This window comes from Acomys russatus, chromosome 14 (assembly GCF_903995435.1).
Source record: "Acomys russatus chromosome 14, mAcoRus1.1, whole genome shotgun sequence".
NCBI lineage: Eukaryota > Metazoa > Chordata > Mammalia > Rodentia > Muridae > Acomys > Acomys russatus.
In genome coordinates this window covers 36,048,537-36,064,610 of record NC_067150.1, presented here as the reverse complement: position 1 = coordinate 36,064,610, position 16,074 = coordinate 36,048,537, and the positions used below count along the sequence as shown (strand labels likewise).

At 49.2% G+C, this 16,074-nt stretch overlaps 1 protein-coding gene and 1 non-coding gene across 2 annotated transcripts; one reads left to right on the top strand and one right to left on the bottom strand.

Annotated features, from left to right (window-relative positions):
- Positions 1-8,766: 8,766 nt before the first annotated feature.
- Upk2 (uroplakin 2) lies at positions 8,767-10,916 on the top strand. Its single transcript, XM_051155839.1, has 5 exons — positions 8,767-8,902; positions 9,277-9,408; positions 9,849-9,987; positions 10,259-10,329; positions 10,718-10,916. The coding sequence occupies exons 1-5, from the start codon at positions 8,827-8,829 to the stop codon at positions 10,852-10,854; spliced, it is 555 nt and encodes a 184-aa protein (XP_051011796.1). The 5' UTR covers positions 8,767-8,826; the 3' UTR covers positions 10,855-10,916.
- A 3,560-nt stretch (positions 10,917-14,476) lies between these two features.
- LOC127198856 (U6 spliceosomal RNA) lies at positions 14,477-14,583 on the bottom strand. Its single transcript, XR_007831892.1, has one exon. It is a non-coding gene; the product is annotated as a U6 spliceosomal RNA (small nuclear RNA).
- Positions 14,584-16,074: the final 1,491 nt, after the last annotated feature.

The window sequence follows — 16,074 nt, the reverse complement described above, 5'->3', positions numbered from 1 at the left end:
TCCTTCAAGGCTTCCTCTGGCCACCCCTGTGACTGACCACCCCGCTGCTTTCACCGTATACCACACATCCACTCACCTGCCCCATGCCTCAGTATCTTCAAGACCCTCAATTAGCAATTTTTTTGTTTTTTGTTTTTTTGTTTTGTTTTGTTTTATTAAGACAGGGTTTCTCTGTGTAGCCTTGGCTGTCCTGGGCTTGCTTTGTAGACCAGGCTGGCCTCGAACTCACAGCGATCCGCCTGCCTCTGCCTCCCAAGTGCTGGTATTAAAGGCGTGCGCCACCACTGCCCGGCGCTCAATTAACAAGTTTAAAACAGAACATTCGCCTCTGCTTCTCTGGATTTGGTGCAGTTGCCGGAGCCAGGACTGGAAGACACCCCTAAGCCTGTTCATCTTCCATAGCTGTGCTAGCCTCCTGACTCCAGGCCCTGTCATTTGCCCCCTCCCCCCACCCAAATCCTTTTCCTACCGTCTTCTATCTAGAATGTGATCTCAGCAGCTTCTAAAATGTCTCCTAGCTGCTCATCCAACTTAAGTGCTGTACTACCGAGAGTCATCTTTGTATAACACAGCTCTGATCAACACACTCTCCATTTTAAAAATCTTCAGAGGGTGTCCCTTTATCCTCGGGGTAGAAATGAACACTCATGGGCTGGAGTGTCCCTAGCAGTAGGGTGCTTGCTCAACATGTGTGGAGAAGCCCCCAGGTTCAATGCCCAGATCTGGAGATGGGGGAGGGAGGAGGAGACAGAGAGAGGAGAAGGGGAAGAAGAAGGTGGGAGAGGAAGAGGAAGAGGAAGAGGAAGAGGAAGAGGAAGAAAACAACTATTCTTGGATAGTCTTTAAAAACCCATCCAGGTGGTTGGGGGATTTAGCTCAGTGGTAGAGCGCTTGTCTAGCAAGCATAAGGCCCTGAGTTTAGTCCTCAGCTCTGGGGGAAAAAAAAGAAAAGAAAAAAGAAAAAAAAAGGGGGGACCTCGAGAGACGGCTCAGTGGTTAAGAGCACTGACTGCTCTTCCAGAGGACCCGAGTTCAAATGCCAGCACCCACATAGCAGCTCAGAACTGTCTGTAACTCCAAGATCTGATGCACTCACAAAGACATACTTGCAAGCAAAACACCAATGCACATAAAATAAAGGTAAAAAAAAAAATTTAAAAAGAAAAAAAAAAAAACATCGGGGGGCTGGAGAAATGGTTCAGCAGTTAAGAGCACCGACTACTCTTCCAAAGGTCCTGAGTTCAATTCCCAGCAACCACATGGTGGCTCACAGCCATCTATAATGTGATCTAGTGCCCTCTTCTGGCATGCAGGTGGACATGCAGACAGAGCACTGTATACATAATAAATAAATTAATTAATTAATAAATTTTAAAAAATTTAAATAAATATTTAAAAATAAAATAAAATAAAATAAAAACCCATCCAGGCTCAGCTACTTCTTCAGGGATTTGCCCAGATTCCAGTCTCGGACTTTGAATCTTTGCCCTTTTCTCAGCCTACAATCAGCTCCATTCTCCACTCCTCCCTTCCTAATTCCTGCACCTTCAGCACTCGGCTTCTTCCCTGGTTTCCTCCAGAAAGTCCTTCCAGACACCCACACCCCAGTCACCCCAGTTCATTTAAATTTCCTCTTTGGACCAGGCGGGGTGGCGCACACCTTTAGTCCCAGCACTCTGAAGGCAGAGGCAGGCAGATCTCTGTGAGTTCGAGGCCAGCCTAGTCTACAAAGCAAGTCCAGAACAGCCAAGGCTACACAAGGAGACTCTGTCTTGAGAAAAAAAAAAAATTCCTCTTTGCAAATTATGTTTGGTTAAAGCAAAACTCCTACTTGGCAAAATTCCTACAAAGAAGTGCAGCCAAGAGCGGAACGTGGTGGTGCACACCTTTAATCCCAGCAGAGGCAGGGGGATCGCTGTGAGTTCGAGGTCAGCCTGGTCTACAAAGTGAGTCCAGGATGGCCAAGGCTACACAGAGAGACCCTGTCTCGAAAAACCAAAAAAAAAGCAGTGCAGCCTTAGTGTCCTTAATATGAAAACAAGAACAGTTCCTAGCTATGAGGCTTCCCATTCCTAGCTACCTGTGTGGCACATCTACGGCCCGGGCCCCCCTAAAGCCTGAGGCTAGAAGAACTCCCCCACATTTTAAAGTTGTTTTTTGGCTTTTTGAGACAGGGTTTCTCTGTGTAGCCTTGGCTGTCCTGGACCCACTCTGTAGACCAGGCTGGCCTCAAACCCATAGCAATCTGCCTGCCTCTGCTTCCTGAGATTAAAGACATGCGCCATCACGCCCAGCTAAAACTCCTGCTGCTCCCTTTTTTTTTTTTTGGTTTTTCGAGACAGGGGTTTCTCTGTGTACCCTTGGCTATCCTGAACTCACTTTGTAGACCAGGCTGGCCTCGAACTCACATAGATCTACCTGCCTCTGCTTCCCAAGTGCTGGGATTAAAGGCGTGCACTACCACAGCCCAGCTAGAACTCCCCTTTTAAAATATAATATTTAGGGCCTGGAGAGATGGCTTATAGGTTAAGAGCACTGGCTGCTCTTCCAAAGGTCCTGAGTTCAATTCCCAGCCACTGAATGGTGGCTCACAACCATCTATAATGAGATCTGGTACCTTCTTCTGGCATGCAGGTGTACATGCAGGCAAACACTGTATACATAATAAATATATATATATATACATATATATATATATAATATTTATATTGAGATGATCCATCCTGTTAGTTCAGTTTGGGAGAGTCTAGTATGGTTGGTGGCAATGAAAAACAATAGGCCTTAGGAAAAGTGGAGTTGTCACCAGCCTTTCTCAGGAGTCTTGAAAGCTTTGCACCCAAAATCCCTAAAGGCCATTTCAATTTTCTCTGGCTTCCAAGCTCTTCTCTCCACTGAGTTTTTATTTCACCAAAACAAAACACCTCAAAACAAACAAACAAAAACAGAGGCTGTCAAGAAGGAGACCCTGATTCAAGCCGGGCATGGTGGCACACACCTTTAATCCCAGCACTTGGGAGGCAGAGGCAGGTGGATCGCTGTGAGTTCAAGGCCAGCCTGGTCTACAAAGTTAGTCCAGGACAGCCAAGGCTACACAGAGAAACTCTTTCTAAAAAAACAAAACAAAACAAAGTTAAAACCCTTGGCAAAGGATGTAAAGTCACTGGTGTCCCAGCCAGTAGCTATAGCTCCCAGCAGGCCCCACCTTTGAATCCTCCTTTTGGGGAAGGTGCTTGGTTTACAGTTTATAGGTGTGAGCATAATTCATGTTCCTCAGCCTTCCTTCCCGAAAACAGATCCTTCTTGGTTTTGTGTGTGTGTGTGCTTGTTTTTCGAGACAGGGTTTCTCTGTGTAGCCTTGGCTGTTCTAGACTCACGTTATAGACCAGGCTGGCTTTGAATTCACAGCGATCCACCTGCCTCTGCCTCCCTAGTGCAGGGACCTTCTTGTTCTTTGACACAGGGTTTCTCTAGGTAGCCCTGGCTGTCTCTAAACTTGCCCTGTGACCAGGCTGGCCTGGAGCTCAGAGATGTGCCTGATTCTGCCTCATGAGTATTGGGATTAAGGTGTGAGCCACCGCATCCAGTGATATAGCCCCTTTTCCTGGGCTCTCATCCTCTACTTGCTCCAAGCAGACGAGCTGAAAGCAGGGATTGAACCTCCTCATCTCTGTATCTCAACATCTGGCATGGTACCGCCACACAGGGATTTCTCTACCAATGTTTAATGAGTGAAAGAATGAGAGCTATTCCGATGCCACCCTTGGATTAGGTTTTCAGACCTAAACATTTCTGTATCAGTGACAGAGCTGAATGCTGAGTCCTTTAGGCCACTTCCTTCACTGTTTGCTCTGTGACGTTGGGGACGTCAGGAATCCCTTCAGCACCCTCATCCCTCATCCGCACCGAGGGTTAATAAAAAGGAGAGACCAAGTTGGATTACTTAAATCAGTATGTATTGAGCTATGGTTTTTCAAGACAGAGTTTCTCTGTGTAGCCTTGGCTGTCCTAGACTCACTTTGTAGACCAGGCTGGCCTCGAACTCACAGCGATCCACCTGCCTCTGCCTCCCGAGTGCTGGGATTAAAGGCGTGCGCCACCACCGCCCAGCTCTTTTATTTCCTTCTTACAGAAGTCAAAACTCCAGTGGCAGGAGAGACAGATCAGTAGTTAAGAGCTCTTGTTGTTCTTACAGAGGCTCCAGGTTCAGATCCCAGCACCCACATGGCAGCTGACAACCATCCATAACCCCAGTTTCCAGGGATCAGATGCCCTCTTCTGACCTCTCAGGACACCTGCAGAAAAAGGGGTGCACAGACATACATGCAGTCAAAACTGCTCATAAGCAGATTGAAAAAAAAAAATTCTGTGGCCTGGTGTGGTGGTGCAGGCCTATAATCCCAGTACTCTGGAGGCAGAGGCAGGTGGATCTCTGTGCATTCCAGGCCAGCCTGGTCTACAAAGTGAGTTCAGGACAGGCAAGGCTACACAGAGAAACCCTGTCTAGAAAAATAAATAAATAAATAAATAAATAAATAAATAAATCAATCAATCCCCCTGAAGTGGAAACTACAACTTGAAGCAATAAGGTAGGTAGCTTAGCCAAGGTCACAAAGCTAAAAAGTTTGGGGTAAATGGCTGTGTCAGCCTGAGAGACAGAGACGGACAGAGACAGAGAAATTACCGGAAGTCTTTTCCAAGCCTGAATGATAGAGTTTTCCTTTTGGCCACAGCAGCATCTTCCAGCCTTTACTCTCCAGGGAATCATGTCAAATTTTGCAACAACTCAGTACTTGGTGGGGCACCACTTCTGACCCCTAGCCCCAGGCCCTCAGGGTATCCACCGTGCACCTACATTGTGGAACATGACGGCTCTGCACCATCATTGTTTTTGCACGTGTTGTATCTTGCTAGATCTGAGTTCAGGAGGAAAAAGCCTTCCCGTTTTGTTTGTTTGTTTATTTATTTGTTTGTTCTTTGTTTTTGAGACAGGGTTTCTCTGCGTAGCTTACCTGTCCTAGAATCACTATGTACACCACGTTGGCCTCGAACCCACAGAGATCCACCTGCCTCTGCCTCCCTCTCAAGTGCTGGGATTAAAGGCGTGTGCTGCCCCTAGCTCCTTCCCATTTTCAAGTTATAAGGCAACCCTAACCACCAGTGTCCAGCATGCCCCGGGAGACAGGGGGACATGTTTTTCTAGTTGGCTGGGAGGGAGAGGAGTGGCCTATTGAGGTGGGACTGTGGGCCTGTTGGGCAGAGCTGGGTTCTGAGGCCAATTCTTCAGGCTGCAACTTAAGAAGGGGACGAAAGGACTACAGTCTCAGCAAGGGGTCTGTTTTAAGAGCTGACTGGGCAGAAGAGTTGAAGTGAGGAGCTACTTGAGGGCAAGAACTTATCCTGCTTTTATATCTTTACTGCCTTGTTTGTCCCAGGGGCATATGGTGCTTAGTAAATGCCTGCTGGCATGAAGAGGGTATTTGTAAGGAGGGAGGCATAGAGACATGAGGCAATTTACATTCAAGAATCAAGGAGAGGACAGCAGAGAAGGCAGGGTTTGGGGGGAGAGACTTCAAACTTGTGGCCCTGGTTCCCTTACTTGGCCATCCGGAAATCCTCCCAAGGAACGGGGTGCTGTGCCTTTAAAGGCTTTCAGCACTGTCAGTGAAGCTGCCCCATTGAAGGAGTTATCCTCTTGCTCCTGTGCTGGGCCTCCCCCCTCCTCTCAGCTCCCCAAACCCTTCTCAGCCACTGTGATGGGATAATTAGATGCGAGAGCTCAGCGCAGATGATGCTCCAGTTGCTTAGCAACTAATGGTTTCCATGGAGACTGCAAAGCACAGCCTCCAGAGCAGCCAGTGAGCAGCTCGGCAGGGCAGGGAGAAGACGCAACTCTGCTCCTCCAGAAACCTGGGGAGGGTTAGGGTGGGGAAGGTGAGGGGGGTGGGTTAGAGGGAGATGGGAGGGCTTAAAGGCACAGGACCTTCATATCCCTTTAAAATGTGACCAGGGATCTGCTCTTTCCTATTTCACTGTCTCACACCTAATTTCAAATGGGGCTTAAGAGTGGACCAATACAATCTGCTCTGCTGTAAACCCATCCTCTTCCTGCTTCCTCCTTAGCCCAAAGGGGGAAGAGACAGCTCCCAAGCCCATATGTAAACACCCTGCTATGTCGAGGTTTGAGATGGCGCCAGGAGAGTCCTCCCTCCCTGACATTTCACCATGTAGCCAGCCCTCTTCCGCACCTCAAGTTCTTCTTCTTGTGATATCTTCCTCCAGTGTGTAGAGTGAGGATAAGATCTCATCTAAAGGGGACAAAAGGCAAGGAGCAGGAAATACAGAAATCAGTTCTCCACCCAAAGGCAAGCCGGTCCTAGCAGCTTGAGAAAAACTTCTGTCCCACTTTGCATGGGGGGAGGGGAGGAAGGGAGGGAGGGAGGGAGAGAGAGGGAAAGAGAGAGAGAGAGAGAGAGAGAGAGAGAGAGAGAGAGAGAGAGAAAATATCAGTCTCTCTCTGTAACCTGTAAGCGTCTTAGAAATGCAGTTTTAGCAAACACTGAGCTCAACAGGTAAAGGCTCTTGCCACCGAGCCTGACATCAACTGGAGTTTGGATCCCCAGAAGGCACATTGTGAAAGGAGAGAACCAACTCCCACAAATTGTCCTCTGACCTCCGCATGTGCCCTGTGGCACACATGTGGGTAAACATACACACACACACACACAAAATAACAAATGCAACTTTGAAAGTTTTAAAGAAATGGAGTCTCATGTTTTCATATCCACTGAGGCAAAAGCTGGGTCTGAGATGGGCGTGGTGGCGCATGCCTTTAATCCCAGCACTTGGGAGGCAGAGGAAGGTGGATCCCTGTGAGTTTGAGGCCAGCCTGGTCTACAAAGTGAGTCTAGGACAGCCAAGCCTACACAGAGAAACCTTGTCTCGGGGGCAAGGTGGGGGGGGGGGGGGGGGAGCTGCGTCTGAGATGGTTCCCTGATACTTAGCTGCACAGTGAATCCGGAGACCCTCTATGCTCCCATCCCAGGCTTTAAGTCCACCCGCCACAGAGGAAAAGGACATAACCCTCTCAGCCCTTCACTGGCCCCTACTTTTATACTGGGACTCTGCCCCTCTAGGACTGGGGAAGGTAGGTGATTCCTGGAGCAGATACTGCTGTTACTGGGCTCAGACCATGTAGGGTTCTCCAATCTGAAAAAGCCACCACGCTGTGGCCACTTTCCAGTGACAACCTGAGTCTCAGTTTCCACATCTGCAAAAGCAGTGCCACACAAGATGACTGCTGGTCAAGAGGGCACACAGAGCCCTGCCAGTGTCCAGAGCAGGGGTATCTGAACCCACATGTCTGAATCCACATGATACTCTGACTGACTACTTCCTTCAGTCCTGTCACTTAGCCTGGGGTAGGAGACAGCCAGAGAAGCTGTAGGTCTCTCTGTCTCTCTCTCTCTCTTTTCCAACAGAAAATAATACTTGTGGTACCAGGGATTAAAACCCAGAGGGTCAGGCCGGGCGGTGGTGGCATAGGCCTTTAATCCCAGCACTTGGGAGGCAGAGACAGGCGGATCACTGTGAGTTCGAGACCAGCCTGGTCTACAAAGTGAGTCCTGGACAGTCAAGGCCACACAGAGAAACCCTGTCTTGAAAAACCAAAAGAAAACAAAAACAAAAACAAAAACAAAACCCAGAGCCTCAGCCAGGCGGTGGTGGTGCATGCCTTTAATGCCAGCAGTTGGGAGGCAGAGGTAGGTGGATTGCTGTGAGTTTTAGGCCAGCTTGTTCTACAAAGCGAGTCTAGGACAGCCAAGGCTACACAGAGAAACGCTGTCTCCAAAGACAAAAAACAAAAAAAAAAAAACCCACACCAAAAAAAAGAGCCTCAGCCTGGTGTGGTGGCGCGGTGGTACACACCTGTAATCGCAGCACTTGGGAGGCAGAGGCAAGAGGACCTCTGTGAGTTCGAGGCCAGCCTGGTCTACAGAGTGAGTCCAGTCCAGGACGGCCAGTGCTACACAGAGAAACTCTGTCTCAAAAACGAAAAACCAAACAAAAAAATCCAGAGCCTCATGCACATACTCTACTACTGAGCTACAACTCCAGCACCGCCCCCCCTCCTGAACTCACCTCCCCCCCTCCTGAACTCACCTCCCCCGCATCCTGAACTCGCCTCCCCCCCTCCTGAACTCACCTCCCCCCCTCCTGAACTCACCTCCCCCCCTCCTGAACTCACCTCCCCGCCTCCTGAACTCGCCTCCCCCCCTCCTGAACTCACCTCCCCCCTCCTGAACTCGCCTCCCCCCTCCTGAACTCACCTCCCCCCCTCCTGCACTCACCTCCCCCCCTCCTGCACTCACCTCCCCCCCTCCTGAACTCACCTCCCCGCCTCCTGAACTCACCTCCCCCCTCCTGAACTCACCTCCCCCCTCCTGAACTCACCTCCACCCACCCCCCGTCCTGAACTCACCTCCCCCCTCCTCCTGAACTCACCGCCCCCACCCCACCTATTTGTGGAGAGCATCCTCTCCAGTGGAGGCTTCAGACACACGAACTCTGTCCTTCCTTAGCTGCTTCCTAAGCTGCCAGGACCCAGCCTGGGCATCCCCCTTTGTGCCTGAGGGCCAGCTCCCCAGCTAGAAAAACCTGTCTGGGGGCCTTCCCTGAGGCTACAGTGCCCAAGGGGCAAGTAGGACTGGATTCCCAGCAGCTCCTCCCACCCCAAGACAAAAATCAGCCACAGGGTGCAGGGCCTCATTGGCCCCAGGAAGCCCCAGCCTGCCAGCACCTGTTCCAGGATCCAGTTCCCAGCGCAGTATGGCATCCACGCTGCCTGGCCAGACCTTGCCCTTGGCTCTGATACTGCTGGCTCTCCTGGCTCCCGGGGCTGCAGGTCTCTATTTCTGGTGGGATTGAGGAGAGTTTCAGGGGTCTGGACAGGGAGAGTTGTCTCTCCCAGGGCTCTCAAAGAAAGTTTTGGTCTAGCTGGTTAGGGTGAGGGCTCATGATGGCAGTGACCAGCTGACAAATTCGTGGGCTTCTTCCAGACCTAGGAGCAGAGGCTCCAAAGTTTGTGTGGGTGGGGTGAGACCGGGTGGCCGTGTGTAGTTTGCCTCCTAGGCGGCTCGGAGAACCCACCGTCTGCAGCTCAAGCCTGCCACCTGGTGGTCAGATCTACACGGGCTTGTTCTGACTGTGCCCTTAGCCACATTAGAATTCAGAGTTCGCAGCTAACTCCATCTGAGTTCCCTCCTGGTTTCCCAGCAGACTTCAACATCTCAAGCCTCTCAGGTCTGCTGTCTCCGGCACTAACAGAAAGCCTACTAGTTGCCTTGCCTCCATGTCACCTCACAGGAGGAAACGCCACACTGATGGTCCGGAGAGCCAACGACAGCAAAGGTGGGCTTTCCTGTACCCATTTGTCCCCCATGTTAATTCTACTCTTAAAAATATTCAAGGGTGCTGGAGAGATGGCTCAGTGGTTAAGAGCATTGGTTGCTCTTTCAGAGAATTCAGGTTCAATTCCCAGAATCCACATGGCAGCTCATAACTGTCTGCAACTCCAGTTCCAGGGGATCTGACAACCTCCCACCTATAAAATAAAAGTAAATAGTTTGCCGGGTGTGGTGGCCCACGCCTTTAATCCCAGCACTCAGGAGGCAAAGGCAGGTGGATGGCTGTGAGTTCGAGGTCAGCCTAGTCTACAAAGCGAGCCCAGGACAGCCAAGGCTGCACAGAGAAACTCTGTCTCGAAAAACCAAAGAAAGATACTCAAAGCCTGCCGTTCGCATGGGACTGCTAGAAATCTGGTCTTGCCTTTCTCTCCTATTTCCCACCAGTGGTTAAATCAAGCTTTGTGGTGCCTCCATGCCGTGGGCGCAGAGAGCTTGTGAGCGTGGTGGACAGTGGGGCTGGCTTCACCGTCACTCGACTCAGTGCATATCAGGTGACAAACCTGACTCCAGGAACCAAATACTAGTAGGTACCGAATGGAAGCCGTGGGAGTGAGACACAGAAAGGGAAGCTTCGGCGGGGGGTGGGGTGGGGATGGGGGGGGGGGGGGTACTGGTGAGCACAGGGAAGAGAAGGCACAGCTAAAGGCTAAAGGGTCGGAAATGTGAGCTTTTACCCCAGGAGGGCACAGATGGAAGTATTAGCTATGAAGGTGGGGGCTGAACTCGGTCCTCCCAAGTGCCAGATCCGATCCATTCTGGGGATCTCTGCTTTCTCTCCACTCCCACCTCTAAAGCATATCCTACCGAGTACAGAAGGGGGCATCCACTGAATCCAGCCCAGAGACCCCAATGTCCACACTTCCTAGTGAGTAAACCGCCTACTGTCCCACATCTTAGCATCCACACATCTCCTTGAGCTCTAGGCTTTATCCCCTAGAGCAAGTTAGCTAAGCTGCTTTCAGCCCTCGCTTTCCCTCGGAGAGTTTGCTATGGCCACCTCCTCCTGTGCTCTCCTCTGCTGAACTAAAGGCTCCTTACGCAGATGGGTGCTATCCTATTAAATCTCCTCCGCTGACTCCTAAGTGTTGCTGTGAGGGGTCCCGGTTTCCTTTGACTGCTTGGCTGAAAAGCTAGTGGAACTGATGATGGTGGCTGGTTGGATGACCTGGGCAAGCTGTGAGCCCCAGGGTGACTTAGGGGCCCCTCCAACTCACCAAGGTTTTCCCTTCTTCTCCTTCTTCTTCTTCTGACAGGGAAGAACATGGAGTCCATCGGGTTAGGAATGGCCCGGACGGGAGGCATGGTGGTCATCACAGTATTGCTGTCTGTCGCCATGTTCCTGTTGGTCGTCGGCCTTATTGTTGCTTTGGCACTGGGTGCCCGCAAATGAGGGCTCTCCTGCATCATAGGCTCCGCCAAGAAGTCCAGCCTGCCTCCTCCCATTGTTTTTTTTTTTTTCCTTCAGTGATTTCTTTTCACTCTCCCTGCCACCCTGCACTGAGTCCTTTCCTGACAGTGTCCCTCTCCATCCTCTGCATCTTACTTTCTGACACTCCCTGCCAGGCCCTCACCGCAGTCCTGCCAGAGTCAGTTTTTCTCTCCCATGTACTTAGTGCTCACAATAAAGGCCGACCCACATCTGTGTGTGTGACCCCTTTAGTGGGTTCCCCGTCTGCGTACATCCATGGCATCAATGACTGATGTATGTCATTCTCTCCAGCCCCAGGGGTGACTTGTCCCAGGAAGGGAGACAAGCAGGGGAAGAGATAATGACAGATCCAAGCCCCAGCCCTGGGTTGTGGGTTTTGCATTCTACGCTCAGTAGAAGACTCCAGCAGGGCTCGGTGCTGAGTTAGGAGTAGAAGCCGGATCAGCACATGGGGGGCACGTGGCAAGGAAGCTGACAGAGCTTGGAGAGAAAACAGAGCGGCAGGCGTTGGGAGCATGGGTTAAAATGTGCTAACGGGCCGGGCTGGGCGGTGGTGGCGCACGCCTTTAATCCCAGCACTTGGGAGGCAGAGGCAGGCGGATCGCTGTGAGTTCGAGGCCAGCCTGGCCTACAAAGTGAGTCCTAGACAGCCAAGGCTACACAGAGAAACCCTGTCTTGAAAAACAAACAAAAGAAAAACAAACAAATAAATAAAAAGACAGTTATCTTGGCTACATATTATAATACCAGCCTGGGCTACATGAGACCTCAGTCTGGAAGAAAAGAAGAAAAGAAAACTGAGCCTGGGGAGCTGGATTAGTGCATGAGAGCATTTGTTCTGTAGACATGAGGACCTGGATTTGAATTCTCAGCACTCACATTAAACAAATAACAACAAAAACAAAAAAACAAAACAAAACAAAACAAAAAGAACAGAGCCTGGAGAGATGGCTCAGAGCTTAAGAGCATTGGTTGTTCTTGCAAAGGTTCTGAGTTCAATTCCCAGCAACCACATACCATTTATAATGAGATCTGGTGCCCTCTTCTGGCATGCAGGCACACATGCAGGCAGAATACTGTATAAACAAATACATCTTAACAAAAACAAACTACCACCAACAAAAACATTATTCCACACTTAGGAGGCACAGCAGGCAGATCTCTATCAGTTTGAAACCAGTCTGGTCTACATAATGAGTACTAGGCTAACCAGGACTCAGAAATAAATAAATAAATAAATAAAGAAAGAAAGAAAGAAAGAAAGAAAGAAAGAAAGAAAGAAAGAAAGAAAGGTTGTCAGAGACAAAGAGATTCACAGGACTTGCTGGCCGGCCAAGCTAACCAGACATCAGTGTGAGACCCTGTTTAAAGGAACAGGGTGGCCCCCACTTGCAGGTGTGTGGCACATACAACCACGTGCTACAAAACCACAAATTAAAATAAATATAAATAAGAACAAAGTGTGCTAAACGGTGGGGATAATGGGAGAAGAATGGAGAGTGGAGGAATTAAAGGGATCAAAGACATATGCCACCACTGTCAGGCAGGCGAGGTTTGTTTTTTGAGACAGGGTCTCACTTTTGCAGCTCTGGCAGTGCAGACTGGCCTGTTCCACATAGTAAGTATGCAGATAGAGACCCGTTCACCTGCTCTGCCTCCTGAGTGCTGGGATTAGACACACAGTACCAAACCTGGTCCAGTAATGGGTTATAATTCACCTTAGAAAATAGGAATCTAAAGCTGGGTGGTGGTGGCAGTGGCAGCGGCAGTGTACACCTTTAATCCCAGCACTCGGGAGGCAGAGGCAAGCAGATTGCTGTGAGCTCAAGGCCAGCCTGGTCTACAAAGTGAGTTTAGGACAGCCAAGGCTACACAGAGAAACCCTGTCTCAAACACACACACACACACACACACACACACACACACACACACACACACACACACCAAACAAACAAACAAAAGGAATCTATGTAGGTGTGGGCTTTTTGGGGACTATTTTATTTGGGTTCTTATACCTCTACCTCCCTTCTAACCCTTACTCTACCCTAATCCCTTCCAACCCCCCAACACTAGGTAGAAGAGAAAAATCGTTCAAGGGGACGGGGGCATAGACCTCTATAGACTACTTTCTGCTGATTAGGGGTGTTGGGTTCCTTGGGGCAAGTCCAATCTTTGTCATCAGGTATTTCCAACTTCTTCTCAAACAGTAACCAGGAACAGCAGGAGGAACAGGCACCTTTTCGGAGTGCAACACACACACACATACACACACACACCCTTCCCAGAATCATAACCCTGCCAGAGCATGAGACATGTTATAGTCTGCTGCTGTGGGCAAGCTGAGACAGCTCCATATCCCACACCTGGGATTAAAACAAAAACATATTCACATAACATAACTGTGGCTTTAAAGAAACCAAAATTCTCACTACAAATCTAGGCTGGAAGTTTAGCTCAGTCCTACAGAACCTGCTGTGAGGCTCTGTGTTAGGTCCCCAATACCACAGCACCCCAATAAACAAATGAAGTCGCTAAAAATCAGTCATGGTGACTCATGCTTTTGTGTTTGCTTGGTTTGGGTTTTTTTGACGGGGTCGCTGTTTTAGAACGACGCAGATATACCAAAGGCTAGCCTCCAAGCCACAGAGATCCAATTGCCTCTGCATTCCAAGTGGGGGAATTAAAGGCATACACCACCAATGCCCAGAGTGACCCACTCCTTTAATCCCAGCACCTGAGAGGCAGAGGCAGGTGAATTTCTAAGTTCAGGACAGCCAGGGCTACATAGTGAGACCCTTCCAAAAAAAAAAAAAAAATCTAAGAACATTGTTTAGACAAGTGGTGAAAGTAAGATCTATCATTTAAATACAGTATTGAAGCCGGGCGTGGCGGCGCATGCCTTTAATCCCAGCACTAAAGTGTTTTTGGATGGAGGGGTATGCTGTGTACAGGCTAGTCCTGCTTTTAGCTGGGCACAGTGTGACACGCACTCAGGGAGGCAGAGGCAGGCAGATCTCTGTGAGTATGAGGTTAGTTTGGTCTACAAAGATTGATCCAGATTACCATCAGGAAATTGAATTGCTTCTGTCAGGCTGGTGGTGGCAGCTTAGGCAGCTCATACCTTCTTTGTTGTTGTTGTCAGATGGTCTTTTATTGAAATATTTTCTTGTTGCTTCTTTTTCTTTGTTGTTGTCATTGTTTTGTTTTGTTTTTCAAGATAGAGTTTCTCGGGGTAGCTTTGGCTGTCCTGGACTTGCTTTGTAGACCAGGCTGGCCTTGAACTCAGAGCGACTCACCTGCCTCTGCCTCCCGAGTGCTGGGATTAAAGGCATGTGCCACCACACCTGGCTTTTCTTGCTGCTTCTTAACTACCTGGGCATTCCACTGCACCACTGTTGATGTCATCTATGATGTCATGAAGGTGTCAGCCATCCACATCACCACCCACAGAATGTGCAGTACCCAAGATGTCCTTAATAGTCCCAGAAAGCTATCTGGCTAAACACTGGTGCCACATCTGCCTGGAAACGTTGACAGTCTCATCAAGAGTGATGTTTCCACTGTGTTTAATATTCTTCTGCTGAAAAATATGGCGCGCTTAACAAATTTGTGTGTCACCCTTGCGCAGGAGCCATGCTAATCCTGTCTGTACCCTTCCAGTTTTAGTCTATGTGCTGCCAAATTTAGCACGGCGCACACCTTTAATTCCAGCCTCAGGAGGCAGAGGCAGGAGGATCTCTGTGAGTTCAAGGCCAGCCTGGTCTACAGAGCTAGTTCCAGGGCTGCCAAAGTTACAGAGAAAGCCAGTCTCAAAAAAACAAAACAAACGTTATGTCTGGAGTCTCTTGGTGCTGCCATGTTGTCCTCTGTTTAAAGTCAATGGGAAACTACAAAAACCTACTGAATGAAACCTGCTATAGGCTGTTCAGCTCTTTATTGACCAATCAGAGATGACGGAGAACAATTTTACACAACATTGAGACAGGAAATTCTTCAATAGTAATGACAATACCAGAATCTGTTAATGTTTAGTTTGCTGCTGGTTCATCAGTTAACAATCGAACACACAGAGACACTTAATGTGATGTGAAGGAAGGTCATCTCCTGGACTCACTTTGTAGGCCAGACTGGCCTTGAACTTGCAGAGATCCACCTGTCTCTGCCTCTGGAGTGCTAGGATTAAAGTTGTGTGCCACCACGCCCGCCTGGGCTCCTTGCTTTTAACAGGATCTCACTAGGCAGCCTTGACAGATGTGGAATTTACAGAGACACACCGGTCTCTTTTTTGTTTTTGTTTCTCTGTGTAGCTCTCAGCTGTTTTTCTCTTGACTGCTCATCAACTCCTAAGCGTAGTCTCAGGCCTCACCTCACGCTTCTCTTATCCATTGCTCACGGGCTTGCCGGTTGAGCGTGAGCCTGAGGTATGAACCCATGAAATGCGCTTGCTTGCTCCACTCTCACTGCCCACCTTCACGGCAGCTACCTCCCACACAGTCCACTTCTTTCACCGTCTACTCTTAGTCATCTGCTTTGTATCCAACCACCCTGGATCCAAATGCTACCTCTTAAGCGTGGGTCGGGGTGGGGGTGGCGGTAGGGATGGGGGTGGGTACAGAGGCAAGATGACCAAGAGTTCAAGACTACCTTTACCATATAGTCAGTTTAAGGTTAGCCTTGGCTACCAAGACTTAAAGCATACATACAAATGATTGAACATGGTGGCACAGGGCTTTAATCCTAACACTCAGGAGGCAGGCCGACCTCTGAATCTGAGGCCAGCCTGGTCCACATAGCAAGTTCTAAGCTAGCCAGGGATACATAGTAAGGCTGTCTGAAGGGGTGTGTGTGCTAGAGAGATGGTTCAGTGGTTAAGAGCACTGGCTGCTCTTCCAGACGACCTGGGTTCAATTCCCAGCACCCACATGGCAGCTCCTAACTGTAACACAAGGGGACAACACCCTCGCATAGACTTAGATTTAATAAGACTAAATAAATGATTAAACAAAAAAGTACTTTTGTCTTTTTACCAACTAAACCTCAGGACAAGAGGTTTACACAGAAGTCTTCAGCTAAAGCTAAAGAAATTGAGAAAACTAGGGTTCAGATAAAAAAACAAAAAACAACTTTCCTGTATGTCTGTTTTGAGGTAAAAGACAAGGCTAGGGGTGGGAGAGATGGCTT